We start from the raw sequence: 17,780 nt of genomic DNA, 5'->3' as shown, positions 1-17,780 counted from the left end.
AAAATTAATTAAAAATTGCAATTACAAAATGCATGTTGTAATGCTCATCCAAAAGTAAAATTAATTAAAAATTGCAATTTCTTTTAAAATTATTTACTTGTGTATAATGAGAAAGCAACCGAAACTCCTGTCAGGTCTCAGCATTATACTCTCATTTATTAGCATCTACAATACATCAACACTCTTTTACTCTCATTTCTTAACCTTAATTGCTTTACACACTATTATAATTATATCACAATATTATAACTGTCCAGCAGTTTTAATCAATTGTATAAACATGAACAACTATACATTTGTTTCTCTCAAATTTCATATGCTGAAAGGGATATAGTCTAGTAATTAATGCTTTTCTACAGTTTATGGCAACATTTAATGATATCTAATGAGATGATACACTTACAATTTTTTATATTACATATTTTCATAAAAATGAATTCATGAATAAGTCACTGATGATGGAGATGTCAGATGAATTAAAAACTGATGAATTCAGCAAATAATATGAATATGAACTATCTTGTGCTTGGAGTTGATATAGCCGTATTATGCCGTCTGCTTTTGTTTTGTTCAGCAGATAATTTGGCTGCCTCCTCCTCTGCAGCTTTTCTTTGTATCTCTGCCACATGTATGAGAAACTGAAGAGAGAGAAGTATCATGAGCTATAAGACATTCTGTCTTTTTAATGCATGAAATTATTTGTAAATTTAACCAACATATTTGTACTGCAATATATGTCACAACGCTATATTTATCTTTAGGGCATTCCCATTTATAATGAACTAATACCTTAACTTGTACCAGATGTGTTTAAATGAACTTTTCCATTTCTCCACAAAATAGTGCCTTTTTTTTTTTTTCTTTTTTTTTTTTTTGCACACAATTTCAGAAGCAAGTCAAACCTACCTCTGGTTTTCTCACTACTTTTTTCCTATCAATAAAATCCATAAATGCTTTGGAGCCATGGAGAGGTGCCAATTCATGATCCTGAAATTAAATGGAATTTAAAATCATCTAATTAATCATTTCATATAATTCAGCATATAATATCCTTGCTTTAGTATTTCAGTCTAAAATGCCTGACACACATCAACATGCAAACATAGTACCGTTAAATCTGTCTAAATTTTGCTTAATTCTTTTAATATCTATAGACTATTTGGTAATAAATTTGATTTTATTTCTTATATTATATAATATTTAGCTGAATTGTAAAACAACTTCAAATTAGACATTTAAGCTAGTTAAATCTGTCTAAATTTAGTAAATAATTTAAGCTTGTTTAGATTTTTTACTACCAAAATAAGGGAGAATATTACTGTAAGCATTTTTATCAAAACAACTATTAACTAACTTTAATCCTTACCTTCTCATTGCTCTTTTTCTTAGTTTCTGATTTTTCTAAATCTTTCAATGCCTTAGGATCCTGAAGTGGTTCATCTACTGGGCGCTTTTGCCAAAGTTTTGTGGGTAAATACCAAGCACCATATTTATGAGGTACCCAGCTTGGTTCATAATTTCCTGAATGTATCTGGATAACAAAAAGTAAATAAAATAACCATAAGTTGAGTTATTAAAAACACTGGCAATTACTGTATATTAGAAAACATTACTCACTATGCAGTCAATCAATCAATAAAACTTGGACTTTATGTTTGTATGCCATCATTAAAAATGACTGCAAATGTGTAAGATAGTAACTGTAATTAAGTTAGATAGCATCCCATTATTTTGTTGAATTTATATTCTTGCAACAAAAGACTATTTGAAAATTAGGGAATAAATGAATTTTGAATAATTCATCACATGTCACAATGTCTGAATCTGAGCAAATAGAAGCATGATGTCAATGCTTGACTAGTATGATGTATCACAAGTAAAATCCATGCTTTGAAAGAAATGCATTATGGTCTGACTTACCCAATCTTTTTTAACTTGTTCTGCTGTTGGCAAATTTTTGTTATTTTGTTGTTGTGTTAGTGGCACTGCTGCCGACTGCCTCAACTCTGGTGGCACATTGGTTAACTCTACAACATGGATTGGAACAGACAAAGCTGGCTTGGTCTCATATCCACTGGCAAATAAACTAGTAATTGTTGACTCCTCTATGTTGTTTTTATTGCTCTCTCCTCCTAAGCCTGCCACCCAATCACAGAAGTCTTTGGTAACTGTTTTGATGTGTTCATCCTTAAAAGAAAAACAACCAATTCTTTCATATAAAAATATGTGCAAGGAGTTTATTTAATCAATTTTTTCTTTTCTCACATGAATAATGTATTTGTAAGTTGTATTATCAATACATTTGAAAACTGTCTGAAATTTAAAAATTGAAAGTAAACAATGACAAATTATAACACCAAACCAACTGAAGTATTTCTATGCAACACAATCATTATAAAATCAGTGTCATATGCAATAAAATCAGTGTCATATGCAATAACAAATCCTTATATAAAAAATCAAATTTTATATGCATTTTTTACCTGTGATGGAGAACTTGGCCTCTTATCCGTTTGTTTCTTTTTATCTTTCTTCTCTTTTTCTTCTTTTCTTGGCAACCATCTATATGGGTTTCTAATCCTATCATCCTCCCTTTAAATAAATAAATAAATAAATAAATAAATAAATAAATAAATAAATAAACAATTTAATCTCAGTCTCCACATGCAAGGTAGAAATATTATACAAAACTAAACACATAAAAATTTTAATAAGCACATTTCTAATATTATGAAAAGTTACATATTTGAATTGTACATATAATTTTCTTACATCTCTTCCTGCTCATTCTGTGGTTCCTCATCAACTTTTTGGTCCATGGATTCTGATTTTTCTGATTCACTGTCATCAGATTCATCGCCAGGATCCACATTCATCTCAGGATCTAGGATATCTACCACCTCCTCAAATAACTGAAATTATAAACCAAAAGACATGCAAAAACATTTGATTAAATAGATCTAAACTTATTCATTATCTGCAAGTCACTGTTTGATTGTACTTATGACCATGGCAACAAAATGATGACATCACAATAATAATGAATGAATCACTTTTAACAAAGGTCATATTCCATTGTATATTTTCAACAACAGATGCACAATTGTTGTGGGACTGCACATTTTTCAACAAAATGAGTATAGTTAAGATCAATTTCTGTTAAAATTCTAGGTATACCACTTGCTGCATTAAAGGGTGGGGTTATAATACAGGCGGCTTTACTAAAAATAATTTACCTCTGGTGGCATGCATTCCTCTAAATGGGGATATAAAGCTAAGGGGTGCTGTGTTAATCCATACTCTATCTCATCTATATGTTCCCTGCGTTTCTGCATTTGTGGTGTCACTCTAGAGTAGCAAACTTCATATTTATTGAACCTCCTCCTCTGTGCTGGCTGTTTGACTGGGGTGCTGTGCTCACTGCCCATTAGATTTGGAGCTGGTCCTTTGCTTGACTGTAATTAACACACAAATTCAACAGATATGAAAAAGATAATCACAAACTTATCTAGCGCATTGTTTAAATAGATTCATTACCATGACATCACAATAACAATCAAATAAAAAGGATTATTTAGGTGTAATAAGGTTGTAATATAAAGAAAATTACAGATAACTTAGGTAATGATACTTTTTTGTATCTCATAATACTAAACTTAAAGCTGTTATTTCAGTATTTGTCAATTTCAGTGGTATGCCATGATAACAAAAGTCACTGTAATTTTTCAAAACGCACATTATTGACATACCTTTATCATTATATCCCCATCATCTACTTGGGGTGGTAATCCATCTCGGAAATCATCTAGCCCATCTTTTATAAACATCCAGTCTTTTCCTATCAACATTTTTGATGTGTCTGTAGGCTTCAACGACTTGATATATTTTGTATATATCCTCTCTTTATACCTGTTCAAATGAAGAAAAAAGACAATCTTACTGGTTTGACATTGCTTTACAACTCCAAATATTTCACCTGAAGAAAGTTGTAATTTGTTTGATAATTTGCTGTATTGAAGATAGACACTGTATTAGCAGACTTTACGAAAGGCGTCGGACCGTCGGACATGCCTGGCAAATTTCGTGTCGGTCCGATAAAAAATCCTGTATCGTCGGACCTTCCGTCCGGCAAGTTTTCAAACTGATTGGGAATGTGTAAATATAGGGAATACGTTGTTGTTTCTTTTCTGGACGATATATTTTACTTCATTCGTAAAGAGAGACGGGATGAAAATCTTGGGGAGTTCCAAGCTAATTATACATAATTTATTAACCTGCAGTTTCACTCACAAATACTATTTTGTGACTGGCTGAGGTTGGGGATTCCTAGATGATGTAATGTACAGTCTCGTTTTCGGTTTCGTGATACCCCTACACAACAAAATGGCCGCAACACATGTGCTCGTGCTATTTGCGTTTTTACAGACTTGATCCTCTGTTTTTTCATTATCAGTCGTACACAGTACTTTTGGATAAGCCTTTTGTTTAGAAAATGACGTTGTTAAACTTAAAACACTTCGTTGGTGCATAGCGTGGCATAAATGAAAACAAAGTGAGGAAGGGAAACGGAAGTTTACTAAAATTGGAAAGAAGGTAAGCCCTGGCGGCTTATGATCTGTAGGAGAGGAAAAAAGTGTGTGCCGAGTGCCAGGAGTACTAAAGTTATCAAATTTTAATCAATAGCAACATAAATCTTACAGCTCTATTACGGGTTCTTAAGTTATGGAACATATGAACGTATCTGCATGTAGGCCTACTATTCAAGACCCCGAGTTGGAGAAAGTGCACATGAACTTAATGAAAGCTCACAGTTTGAGTTTCTTTTTATAAAAAAAAAAGAAATAAAATGAAGAAGGAACTTAGACGCTGGCTGGACAGTCCCTGTCAAAGCTTCAATTAGATGAAAGAGACTGCCCTACTGTGCTGTTTCACAATGCAGATGTTATTGTCCAAAACAACGGGTGAAATGGTTATCTGATTAACAGACGATTAACATACATTTGATATTACTAGCTATACATTCTTCATACTTGTATTGTTTTTAGTCCTTGTGTCATTCCACGCCTTTTTCATTAGATAAAAACAACTTGTTATGCAAGTAATTTTTTGTCAATTTTTTTTCTTTCTTATTTTACTTTTTTACAAATAAATAGGCCCTATATATAAAAATTTAATATTTGATTTAATGTCGATAATATAAAACGTTAGAAAATACACATGAAAACATGAATACTGGTTCATATTTCTATTGTTTTACTTTGGTCTGACAGATTTTGTTTCGGTCTGACAGAATTTTCAAGCTTGTCAGACCGAATGTCTGACAGATTTTTTGGCCTTTCGTAAAGTCTGTATTAGACATTGATATTAAAATAATTTATTTATATAATCATTTTAAGAAAGACATATGCCATTGGCAAAAGAGTGATTTTATCTGAAAACAATTATAAAGCATTGAAAGTACCTGTAATATGATATGGCACAATGTTTGAGTAACACTAGCTAACAGGTGGCCACAGGCATTGCTGATCAACTGACTTTTAAAATTCAGAGTGACCAAATTGGTTTGGTCGGTGTATATCACTTGCAGATAACTGACAGCATGAATTTAATCAGAATTGATATTAACCAATGTAAATGAAAAAATGACAGGTTCAATGTGGTGAGTGAACGGTCACAGCACAGCCACAGGCATTGCTGATCATTCACGAATCGCAGTGCTCGCACTGATTAAGAGTGTTGCTCTTGCAGCATTGCAGCAATTTACCTACCATGGTTTCTCTCTGATCTTCTTATCTGTTAATGTCTTAACAAGCAACAAATCATATTTGTTTTCTGCCATAGTTCTAAGATTGGTATCCTTGATTAATATTGTCTATCACGTTTGGCTCTACTAGTCCTCTAAAATGGCGGCTTTTGTTTACACCGCAGTGGCACTAGCGATTATGTTACTCCGCATAAAAAGAGGGCTTTGCCTCTGTGAATAATGGTTAAATTTAAACAAGTGTTCTAAAATTCTTATCTTTTGTCAAACTTTTGCCCTCTGTTGTGAACTTGTAATGTTATATTCGCCAAAAAATGCAATTTTTATGATACGCGTCTTAATTTCTCTTCAGCAGTTTATGTGATGCGGTTGGTGGTTGCTATGGTAATTAAATCTGAAGTGTAATGTAAAAGGATTATTTCCATTGGAATAAATTCAACATTTGTGTTCACTCTATGCATACTACAATATTTATGTCTATTTGAATGTTTCAATTTATAAAATCAAGAAAACACATTGGTGTAAACAAATCATTAGAAGAACTGTTCAGCTCTGTATGCAAATCCACGCAAATCCTCGCGCCCTGTCACGTGACGCTTTCAAACATGGTAATTTTGCAAAATACGCCATGATGGTGGCGCCAACCGAAGACATGTTGATATTTTACATCATTCAACAGAAGACATTTTGTTGATTGGTCATTTAGGGATCTTAGTTATTTCTCAAAATACTAAAGATTCTGACGACGAACGTCGGTACGCTGTAGACGTAAAGACGAAGGTATGGTAAACGCCTGAATACGTAATGAGCTAACCAAATTTGGCTCCAAATGCATTTTACGCTATGCATACGCTTTATAATTTTACAACCAGCCCGTTATATACCTATCACATATTATAGCGATCAAGTCTTGGTTTCAAGAATAAGACTCCAGTGTATTTTGCGTTAATTGCATGATGGTAGTAATGCTATTTGACGAATGTAATACGTCAGAGAATTGAACGAGATTTGGCGGGTTGCCCAAAATATGATTGACCTGACATAATACAGGACATAAAAACATCAGGCATTCCAATAAAATAGTAAGTCTGTTGACAATTAACATTTCTGACAAAAAATTAATTCAGGTTTGGTCTCTCACATAGAATGTCACAATGTATGCTACTCACTGGCTAGTAAGGGTCAAGTTACAAGGTCACTGACCTAGATTATAACTCAATATTGAGGACATGAGTTATTTGAAGGGGGGGGGGGCTAATTGATGTCAGTTATAGTCATGTATAGAGACAATAATATTGTTCTTATGTTATGAATGTTATGTTGATGCAACAGCCAAAAGAATCGATAGTGATATAGGTTTTCACTCCAGCTTGCCCTAGATCATATTGACATAATATATTTAATTAAATTCTATAAAATATTCTAATAATAAGGCAGTTGTTCCAATGAAAAAGCTTAGTAGTTATTTGTAAAGGGCGTCTCTATTTCTATTTTAATTTATTTTACTTTTTTGGTCATTGAAACACTAAATATTGTTTTACACCACAGACTAATATTTTCATGTCCTGTATATTCAACATTATGAAAATATGCAGATGATTATTTTGATAAATTGATTAACCTCCCCTAAATGAAAATGTAATCAAAAAGTATTTATTTCCAGGGTTGACTAAACAACATCATGTCTGGAAGAAGTAAGCGTGGAAAAGGAAAGGGAGAGGATGCAGGTTTGTCCTTCTAAAATTCATTTTATTAAAGGGATAACAACTCTTCACATGAGATTCATAATTCCACAATAAATATAAACACACTTGAATATAATAAATTTCATTTTACCACCATAACGGTGGTTATTGCAATTATTCTGAAATCTGTGCTTGCCATCAGACCATTGTGACCCTCATAAGAGATTACTACAAAAACCTCAGTTTAAAAAAACTGTGAATGTCTATTTGGAATCATTAAACAATTGAATGTGTGGAAATATTTTCATTTACCTAGGAAAATCAGTTTTATGGCTCTCAAAATGAAGAGTTGTTATCCCTTTAAATCATATTTTAATCATCAGGAGAGGTCCCTGTTTGGTTGTGAGAAAAGACGACCCCTTGTTTATCAGAATTTCTCAGTTCTCATGAACGTAACTTGTGTTCATACCATTGAATTGTTTTCAACATTTCAATTAGAAAGTTATTTGAAATGCTGCAGGGTGGTACAATTGGATTTTGATTGCTTTAGAGTAAGTAATGTGGTAAAAAGATGATAGAATACCTCTAAGCAAATATTGATTGAAAAATGAAAAAAAGATGAAATCAAACCTCATCCCCTCATGGACCACAGAATTGACATTCTGTGATTATCATTAGAGAAAAATTTGTTTGCAAAAAGGTATTGATCTTATTGGAGAAAAACATGGCAGGAAATTACTTCTACTCTGCTGATTTGAAACAAATCAAGATATGACTTCCTCTGAGCTTATTTGCTTTGAAATAAGTTTTTGTTAGTATGTTACAGAAGTTCACAAGGAAAACATCACTGTTTTGGACAAGTTAATTGGTAAATGAAATCGTAACAATTTTCAAAATTTAATCAAATGGTATATGTTATTTGATGAGAAAAGGATCAAGTGTGAACTTTGAAATTATTGATGAAATGGGTAGTGTGTCATTGTCATCATTGTTTAGTTTTTTCTTCATACCAGCCAATTTTTACATTCAGCGTTATCCATATTCTTCATTTTATATGGCAATAATTGTAATAGAATTGGTGAAAAAAATATAATCATATGGTTGATAGAAGACTGAATGCATTTGTGGTTATTAAATTGTGATTTGACTTGGCTATGTCATTGTAACCATGCTGTACCTCAGGCAAATCAATTTAGTTTAAAAAGGATGTGCAGTAATGGTTTGGATATGATCAGATAATGGGGTAGTGCTAACACTCGCCAATTTAGCCAAATGCTAAAACTGACTTAAATTGGCTAAAGAAAAAGGGCTTGATTTGACGTTTTAGCCAAATTATAACCATTTTGATAACAAATTGACAAAAATGTGGTGATTTGGCTAAGTGAAAAAATTGCTAGCGCTACCCAAGAGATGTATACAATATCATGAATATTTGCAAGAGGAACAAGGGAACAGATGTTTCTGTTAGGTTGATAAGTGCATATAGAAAAAGACAAATTCAGTTATGCTGATGGGCATGTGCTTTGTAACATGAACGTGCAACAGAGCAGAAACTGAGTTAATATTTGATGCTTTCAACATTTGTTGCAGTAGACGCCTGTCAATTTTCTCCTATCTAAAACACAGCTGTGTAAAAGTTGCGATTACTCCAGTGACTCTGCAAATGTAGATAAGAGTTCAGGATAGTCATTTATATCTTTATATTTTGTGGTTTTCTGTTTTTAACTGTATAATTTGGTTATATTTGATCATTGGGAATTCTCTGACTAGTATAACTCTGTTTTTGAAACTTTTAGAAGTGTAGACATTGGATAGTGCCTAGGTTTTTTCAATTAGTGAATAAGTTTAATGGTAATCTACCCTTATTTTGAGCAGATGGCATTGGAAAGAGACCAAAGAAGAGAAGGCTGAGTGACAGTGATGATGAAGAATCCAAAAGAGGTAATGTTGCTGATCTTTCTAGACTATCAATGTGTACAGGTTTAGAAATGGCCACTTATCTTTAATACCAGTTACTTTATTTCCCTGTTAAATTAACAAAGCTACAGTATTTTTCTTTTTATCAACCGTGTTAGGGAACAGAAAACTTGGTAGTATATTTCAGATATGTGATGAAATTGTTAAAATAATACTTTTCTTTCTTTTTGAAAAGAAAGAAATGTTAAAGATAGAGACTTAAATAATAACTTAATCATCAGATATGTTACCAAGAATACAAAACATTAAAAGTTTTCATATCTAGAAATAAGATAAAAAATTAAAACATAACAAATTGGTCATTCAAAAGAAATTTCAGTATTTTATGGAATTGTTTTGAATATATGAAACATGCTCTTTCTGAAATAACATTTTAAATGTAATGCCAGTTTTAACAACTGTTTCAGGGTCCACAGCCTCTCCTGCTGTCAGTAAGTCCAAGCTGACTGGCGATGTGCCCCCAAATGGTCTCAAAATGCTTGGTGCCAACAAACCTGCAGAGGTAAGGAGTGTGCGCATGAAGAAATGAACCAGTTGATTGCCCCATGCTTGTTACAATGGCCGAACAAAGACATTTTGAATTGGCATAGAAAAGCGATTCTTATTTGATTATTTGCGGTTTTAATTTTGTAAAAGAAAAAAAAAACATTTGGTGAATAAAAGTGCAAACACTTATGCTTTTAAAGCTGTTTAGATAGCAATTGTTTCAGAGATAATACCTTTTTAAAACATGTTTTGTAAAGTGAAGCAATTTGTTTCTCAACAAAAAATGTGTATAAAAACATGAAGGATTCAGAACTCTCAATTTTCCATCATTGATATTTTGTTGCATTGCATCCCTTGTGTAGTGATGTAATTCAGTACTTCATAGATATCTTTAAAAACTTTGAATGTAAATTAAAATTATAGGTGTATTTGTACTGTAGATATTTCTCTATCGTGATTAACCTAGCCCCACACAGTCATTTAGTTTCTACGGATTTTTTTTTATCTGCAGCTCTTCAGAAAGGATTTAATCAGTGCTATGAAGGTGGCAGATTCTGAAGCAATGTATGAGGAATATATTTTCATCAGTGACCCTTGGCGCCAGGAGTGGGAGAAAGGAGTTCAGGTTCCTGTGAACCCTGATGTCCTGCCCAAGACCTCCATGAGAATAACTATGTCACTGGGGAAGACGGGGGATTTCAAGATGTAAGTCTTCTTCCCTGATATTTAAGTCCACAAATGATTGTTTGTTGTAGTAGTCTCTGACAAATAGATGATCAGAACATAGGTACATTGAAATTTGGGCCACCTTGACTTTTTTTTTTTTTTTCACGAAAATTGAAACTTAAATTTACTTGTAAAAATATTGCCAGTCAGTAGTTTTCTTCAATTGATGATTAAAAGACAAAGAAACTGGTCCATTGGTGTATTGTTAAACCCATGTATGCTCTTCCTGCAGCCCCCGCAAGCAGCTCCATGCTACAGTAGATGAAAACTACAAACAGGGTATCCATGAGTTAACAGGCATGCAGCAGCTTGCTGAGCAAGTCTGTCGCTACGATTTGGACGACATGGATGTCAAGTGGTTACAGCTATTTAACGGAAAAAGAGAGGAGATGGGTAAGCAGTGAATGTACACCATGTCTTATAATGATACTTACTGTATTTTTACCCTAAGCAGCTAGAAAAGTATTAAAGCAACTAAATTATTTAAAAAAAAAAAGATTTTTTTTAACTCAAAGTTGTTGTTCCAACCTTTTTAAATTGTGCTTGCCTCACGGTTCATACTTGATTTGTTTTTGTGTTGGCATTCATGAAATTGTTATTTCAGGTGAACCACCTATGCTGGAATGGACCATGGAGAAGATTATAGAAGAACTAGAACACCAGGTCTGTCTGAATGACGCTTCTTTTTAGTAAAAAGAAATGATTTCTGGAAAATCAAAGAAAGCAATATTCAGTGTAACATAAATGTCAGATAGATTTTATATTTGCAAGTCTAGCATCTTAAGCAAAGATGAGGTTTGACTTTAAAGTGTCCTAAAAACTAAAATTTTGCTTTGCAGTGTCATGAAAACATAGAAGCCACAATTAAAACATCAGAAGGCCTTGGCATTGAATATGACGAGAATGTAGTATGTGATGTGTGTCGCTCTGTAAGTATGAGGCAGTGTGGAACTTTTTGTAGTAGTTGTATAATAATGGTATAAATGAGATGGATTATAATATAATTTTGAAGTACTTAGTAAATGGGTGACGTCAGAAAATAACTTTGATCACTGTAAGATTACATAATAAGTATTACACTGGACTTCAAAGTCCTAACACTGAATGGGTATGGTATGCTGAAGACCGGCTCTGCTCTATAACCTTAAATAGTCCCAAGTTTTACTTTGTTTATACAAACAAACCAAAAGCTAGGTTTGATTTCATGAAAAAAATAGACATGAACAAAAGGACTATTGTCATTCAACTGTCTCTCTATATATTTTGTGTTTGTAGCCTGACAGTGAGGACCACAACGAGATGGTGTTTTGCGATTCCTGTGATATCTGTGTGCACCAGGCTTGCTATGGGGTGCAGAAGATCCCAGATGGTAGCTGGCTGTGTAGAACATGTGCCCTGGGGATTAAACCCCAGTGTATTCTCTGCCCCAATAGGGGAGGGGCAATGAAAAGCACAAAGTAAGAATCCAAGAGAAGAATTGTGACTTTGAATAAGTATTTACCCTCCATCTTGGTTTTTAATTTCCTTTAACTTATAATATTTCTTTATGACACACCTAGTGAATATTTTTATATGTAGGTGTGTAAAGCATTTGTATTTTAGTGAAGTTAAGCTGTTGAAAATATGAAAATGATAGTTGGGGGAAGTGATTATTCAGCTCTGAAGTTCTTTTTTTTTCCCCTTCTATTATTACAGGAGTGGCACCAAGTGGGCCCATGTAAGCTGTGCTCTCTGGATTCCAGAAGTTAGTATTGGAGACCCAGATAAAATGGAGCCAATTACAAAAATATCACATATTCCTGTAAGTTGCAATATTTCATTGGAATTATTCATGATATTAAACTGGACATTTATCAGTTGTTTGTTTTATATAATATGCCCTGCTGTCAGCACAAAGAAATATAGAAGCAATAGCAGTTTCTGAGAAGGGCAGTGTTTGAAGTATCATTAAGGTTTAATAACATAAAGATTGGAATAAGATCATACAATCAGTTTTTTGCTGTCTCTTGTTTCTGACTGTCAGTATAGAGTTAACAGATTGTAAGTGTAAAATGCCAATTTCAGCTCTGTGTAAAATAATAAAAGCAGTGATCCCTTCACATATTAAATAACCATGATATATGTCTCTTCCAGTCCAGCCGGTGGGCCCTAGTGTGCAGCCTCTGCAGGGAGAGGAATATAGGAGCATGTATCCAGTGCTCTGTGAAAACTTGCAAAACTGCATTTCATGTGACCTGTGCATTTCAAAATGGACTGGAGATGAAGACAATATTAGATGAGAATGATGAAGATGATGTGAAATTAAAGGTGTGTTTGTGTTTATATATATGTTCAGGTTATTACTGCTAAACATTTATTTATTTATTTGGGATAAAACTTTTATGTCATAAGATATTGTTTTAAAAATAAATAAGTAAATTCTAGGTTTTCTCTCCTAATACGTTATACCTTTCAGTTTTATTATCACTGTTCTAGAGATGATTACAATTTATTTCTTGCCTATTTGAAATAATGTACTCAAGCCCAGCATTTTAATGTGCCCATTGCACTTGCTCAGGTTGCCTGGTAGTCAAACAACTAGACCGGAACCATTTTAGTATTCAAGGTGCATCACAGCTGTAAAATTACTTTAAGTTTTGTTAGTCATTTCAACTTTTACTTACTCACTTATGCCTATTGCCCCTATTTTAACTTTAATGTATCACTAAATGTATTCTTTAACAGCAAGTTTGTCCAGTTTTAAATTAGACACATTGCAGTTGTGCAGGGAGCATGATCTCCAAAACGGGTTCTCATCATGATTTTATCCTGCCTACCTGCATTTCCTTTCTAGGCTTATTGTAGCAAGCACAGTGGTAGAAAACGCAGCAGCTCTGATTCTAGTCCCCCAGGCAGCCCATATAAGGTGGGAAGCCCTGGAACCCCAGGAACGCCCAGGAAAGAACTTACCAAGCAAGAGAAGGAAAATCTCAGAGCTCACAAGTAAGGAACGTGGTTATATATTACCCTAGATATAATAAGACATTATTGGTAATGAATAATCTAGTTAATCATCACTGAAAGTAAATCTTAGTAGAAATTATAGTGAATTTATGTTAGACATTGTGTCTCCTGGTGATATGTAGTACTGCTTATGATGGAGAAGATGTAAACTAGTTATTAGTTGGCTATAAGTAGCAAAGCCATGTTAGACACAGTGCCTTGTGGTGATCTTGGATATGAGGATGTATATTAGTTATCTATTAGAAGTTACAGTAAATCTTGAAGCATTATATTAGAGACTGCTGCTTGTGTTGGTTTGTAACCCTGAATTCAATGAGAGCCGAATGAATAAGCATATGATTTACTAGTAAATATAAAAAAAGTGAAATGTATAGGCTTTTATTGGCCCTGACTAGTAATGAAGCAAGCAAATATTAGAGATATTTTATCATTGAGTTTAGTTTGAACTGTATTACAAAGACCACTTAAAGAATCATCATTGTTGGGATTTTCTCAACTCTGTTTAGAGCACTCTCTCCTTACTGTGCTCCCCTCTCCCTACTTTATCCCAAAGTAAAAAGTCAAGACATTTTAAATTTGATAAACAAAGAACAGACATTTTAGTAGCATGATAAAGGTTGTGGTTATTGGTAGCAGTCTATTTATAACCACAGGGCATGCTTTGTAAATAATAAGTCATGTCCTCGTTCCTGAAAGCCTATAACAGATTTCAATACAAAACCTCACTTAAGGTATAGAAGGCCTGATACCCATACTTAACAAGAGAAATGGTATGTTTTATATGCTGAACACATTTTTTTTTTTTAATTCAAGAAATAAGAAGACTTAAACTGAATTACTAAAGTTTTGAGCATTTTATTTTTGCTCAGGTTTTTTCATTCGTTGTATATAATATATTGAATCAATAATGTAAATTTTTTATTGCAGAATTGAAGAACTTAAAAATGAGTTCTACACAGTGGTAAAAGTAGAAAAGGTCGCCCAGGCATTAGAACTTGACGAAGAGCTGGTCTCATTTGTGTTCGAATACTGGAAGTTAAAGAGAAGGGTAAGGATATCTTAGAGTAAAAGTCATTTCAAATCTAAGAATTTCATTTTATTTTATAGTGTAGGCATCCTTATGGGAAAAAAATAGGGGGGAAATGGTCAGTTTGTGAAGTCACTTCATACTTTTTAGACTGAAATGCGAAAATCATAAAGGTTTCAAAAGTTATGAACATGATATGTTATTATTATTATTATTATTATTATGCTTGAGGTTTGAACTATTTCAGGCTCGGTTTAACAAGGCCTTACTAATGCCTAAGATGGAGGAGGAAGACATGTTAAACAAGCAGCAGGAGAGTAGTCTGATAGCCAGGATGAAAATGTTTGTTCATCTCAGGCAAGACTTGGAAAGGGTAAGGAATATATATAGTGTTTTGCACCCTGTTTTTTTATGTTAAAAATATCAGTGGTGTCAGACATTGCGATTTGCATTTAGATTCGTGGATTCTTTGATTGCGTTAAACAAATGTAAGCTCTGTTTTCTGATGTCATTTGCTTGCTGAGCTATGCAATAGACATGACTGTGAGTGGGAGGAGTGACAGATTGCATAGACTGCCTGTGGTTAACATAGTTTAATTAGGCAATCCTCGGAAAAAGACTTAGCCTCTTCAACATGTCTCAGATGACACTAGAAGAATGCCTGAGGCCTATTAGTAATACTTGAACTTTCTGTGTGACTGTGGTAATTGCCTTTTGGCAGAAAAAAATGCCTGACTCTTTGACAAGAGAGGAAAAAAACAAATATTGAAGAATACACAAAGACAAATATTTGACCACGCATTTTTGTCTCCATGTGGTCATATGTGTCATGTCATTTCTTAGAAAATAAATTTGCACCTGCCTCAAGTATGTGCCATTGTATACTTGACACTCAATTAAGCCGTTGAGTACAGTGATAATTGACATCATCTATTTCTCAGGTTCGTAATCTGTGCTACATGGTAAGCAGACGAGAGAAGATCAGGCGTTCCTACTACAAATCAAGAGAAGAAATTTTCTTCAAGCAGGCAGAAGTGGTTGAAGGTGACCCCAGGATGTCTAACAGGGAAATCCAAAAAGTCATCGACCAAGGAAAAGGAGAAACTGTTTATGATTTATACTTTGCTGCTGCTGAGGAGCAAAGTAAGAGAGAACGTATGACACGAGGCAGCCCATCCTCACCCTCCAGTTTAAAGGAAAACAGGCTTAGTCCAGAGAAAATTCTGAACAGGAGAGGAATGGACTTGCACCTTGATGAGAAGAAGGACTTGAATGGTGTTTCCTTAAAACCTGCATCAAAATATCTTGTCTCCGAACAGATAAAGCAGAAAGTACAAAATAAAGTATTCCGATCTCGAAAACTTCGGCCAGTAAACGGAGTCAATGACCATACACAACGTAGGCTTGATTCTTATTTCAAACCACTTCTTAAGAAGGAGGATCCAGTTCAAAATGTTAATACATTACAGGAAAGTAGAACACCTCAGTCCAAGAGATTTAATGGTCATTCAGGTAATGGACAGAAAACGTTTTTGAGCACTCGTGGTTCACCCAATTTACGGAATTCTGGACTCTCAGACCCGTTGAACAGTCCTGAAACCAGGAGTACCAGGAGGAGGATTGAAATGGACATTGACACAAACTCTCGTGACCGACTGTTTGAAAATGTAGACAATGAAATCAGTATTTGTCGGTCAAGTCGAGACACAACACCTGATCGTGAAACACGGTCCACCACACGGAGGCCCAAAAAAGCTATCAATTTCAGGAACTCTGAGGTGTTTAGAGAAATCTGCAAGAAAACGAGGACTAGAAAAAGCAGTGAAAGTGACAGCTCGGATTCGGATTCCGTTGATGTGGAAAGTGTCAGCGATGTGTCGGATGTTAGTGGGCCAACAAGGAGAGTGACACGTAGCAGGCTAGGAGACAGTGGAGACGGAAGATAGCACATGTACTGTATAGAAACAAAATTGTAAAATATGTGTATATAAAGATATATGAAGGTCTGTGCATTTGATAAAGGATAAAGTTGGGAATGTGACAGTTTATTTTCTTGAGGTCAGTATAATTTAAGAAGGCAGGAAAGCCCTTTGGAAATGATGCAGTTTGACAAGAGCAGCCACATAAATAAATAGGAGGTTTCATAATTTGTTTAACTAATTAACTAATTCGTTATGGACATGTCACTATCTAATTAGTTCCAACCTTAAAGCAAACAACAAAGGCATGTCTAACATAGGAGGAAGAATGTTCTGGAAAGCATTTAGTCTCAAAACAACTGAGTATAATATCTGGAGCAATGCTAAATAGCAACTGTTCCAATTTGTTTTATAAAATGATGTTTACTTTTACAGTCAATTGGATGTGACAAAAGGAGAAGCAAAAGGAAAAAATAGAACAAGATCACTTGGACAACTATTTTACTCATTTTATATGTTGACCAGTTGGTTTGTGGTGCTCATCCTTAAAAACTCTTGATTCAAATATATGTGGGGCAACAGGGTTAGAAAGAAGTTGTTTTGAAACATTTTTGGTTTAGTAAGATCTCCTGCTTTGTTTTTGATTGAGATATGCCATGTTTACTTTGTTGTGTTTTCTATGAAAAGTTGTGCTTTCACTTGATCAACAAACAATAGAAAATGTGATAAGAAGTTCTTGTCTTTCCATCATAGAAAACGACAAAAGAGACACGTCTTGTGAATTTTTATGAAATATCTACACCAACCTTTTTGTGTTCTTTTGTCTTAAAACGTATTTTTGTTAATTATGAAATAGATGTTGGCTAGGAGCAAATGTTACATTTGATATTTTAAACTGACAATGTTTACCTCTTTTGAACTCTAAAGAATGTTCAACTTGTGGCTTTTGAGAAGCATGGGCTGTAAATAACAATCGCAAGTCCTTTTTACTGTTGTACAATAAAATGTAGAAAAAGGTTTAAATTGGCTTTTTGTATCTTTATTATTGATTGGAACAGAAAACTGATTTTCGTCGATCACGCTGATGTTTTGCTATGTTCAATTTGGTACATTTTCTTGTGCTGTTTTGTTTAATTTTGTGTAAGCAATAGTTTGTAAAATTTGTAGAATCTGCCTCCAAAGAGGCGATTTGCTGC

General features: G+C 33.9%; 2 protein-coding genes across 2 annotated transcripts; one reads left to right on the top strand and one right to left on the bottom strand.

The window, feature by feature from the left end:
- Positions 1–130: 130 nt before the first annotated feature.
- Positions 131–5,947, bottom strand: LOC106167962 (protein FAM47E). Its single transcript, XM_013546871.2, has 9 exons — positions 5,769–5,947; positions 3,750–3,909; positions 3,237–3,455; positions 2,773–2,912; positions 2,484–2,592; positions 1,921–2,187; positions 1,367–1,531; positions 907–987; positions 131–638 (listed from the first exon to the last, which is right to left on the bottom strand). Exons 1-9 carry the CDS (start codon positions 5,837–5,839, stop codon positions 516–518), a joined length of 1,335 nt encoding a protein of 444 aa, XP_013402325.1. The 5' UTR covers positions 5,840–5,947; the 3' UTR covers positions 131–515.
- A 398-nt stretch (positions 5,948–6,345) lies between these two features.
- Positions 6,346–17,607, top strand: LOC106167961 (protein Jade-1). The gene is made up of 15 exons (XM_013546870.2): positions 6,346–6,541; positions 7,425–7,488; positions 9,322–9,387; positions 9,831–9,925; positions 10,421–10,614; positions 10,868–11,028; positions 11,240–11,298; positions 11,475–11,564; positions 11,911–12,092; positions 12,331–12,436; positions 12,769–12,942; positions 13,469–13,617; positions 14,566–14,686; positions 14,913–15,038; positions 15,607–17,607. Exons 2-15 carry the CDS (start codon positions 7,443–7,445, stop codon positions 16,609–16,611), a joined length of 2,574 nt encoding a protein of 857 aa, XP_013402324.2. The 5' UTR covers positions 6,346–6,541; positions 7,425–7,442; the 3' UTR covers positions 16,612–17,607.
- The last annotated feature ends 173 nt before the right edge of the window (positions 17,608–17,780 follow it).

The sequence above is a fragment of the Lingula anatina genome, chromosome 3 (genome assembly GCF_051362555.1).
Source record: "Lingula anatina isolate TDL-2025a chromosome 3, LinAna3.0, whole genome shotgun sequence".
In the NCBI taxonomy this organism is placed as follows: domain Eukaryota; kingdom Metazoa; phylum Brachiopoda; class Lingulata; order Lingulida; family Lingulidae; genus Lingula; species Lingula anatina.
The sequence above is the reverse complement of the archived record's forward strand: the minus strand, read 5'-3'. Positions and strand labels throughout refer to the sequence as shown.

Excerpts from the sequence above, each read along its gene's own strand:
- LOC106167962 (XM_013546871.2), bottom strand. The coding sequence starts at position 5,839 with ATGGCAGAAAACAAATATGATTTGTTGCTTGTTAAGACATTAACAGAT. Across the intron at positions 3,910-5,768 it reads AAGATCAGAGAGAAACCATG|GTATAAAGAGAGGATATATA; the intron begins GTAGGTAAATTG and ends TCATTTGAACAG. Across the intron at positions 2,593-2,772 it reads CAGAATGAGCAGGAAGAGAT|GGAGGATGATAGGATTAGAA; the intron begins GTAAGAAAATTA and ends ATTTATTTAAAG.
- LOC106167961 (XM_013546870.2), top strand. The coding sequence starts at position 7,443 with ATGTCTGGAAGAAGTAAGCGTGGAAAAGGAAAGGGAGAGGATGCAG. Across the intron at positions 7,489-9,321 it reads AGGAAAGGGAGAGGATGCAG|ATGGCATTGGAAAGAGACCA; the intron begins GTTTGTCCTTCT and ends TATTTTGAGCAG. Across the intron at positions 14,687-14,912 it reads ACTGGAAGTTAAAGAGAAGG|GCTCGGTTTAACAAGGCCTT; the intron begins GTAAGGATATCT and ends GAACTATTTCAG.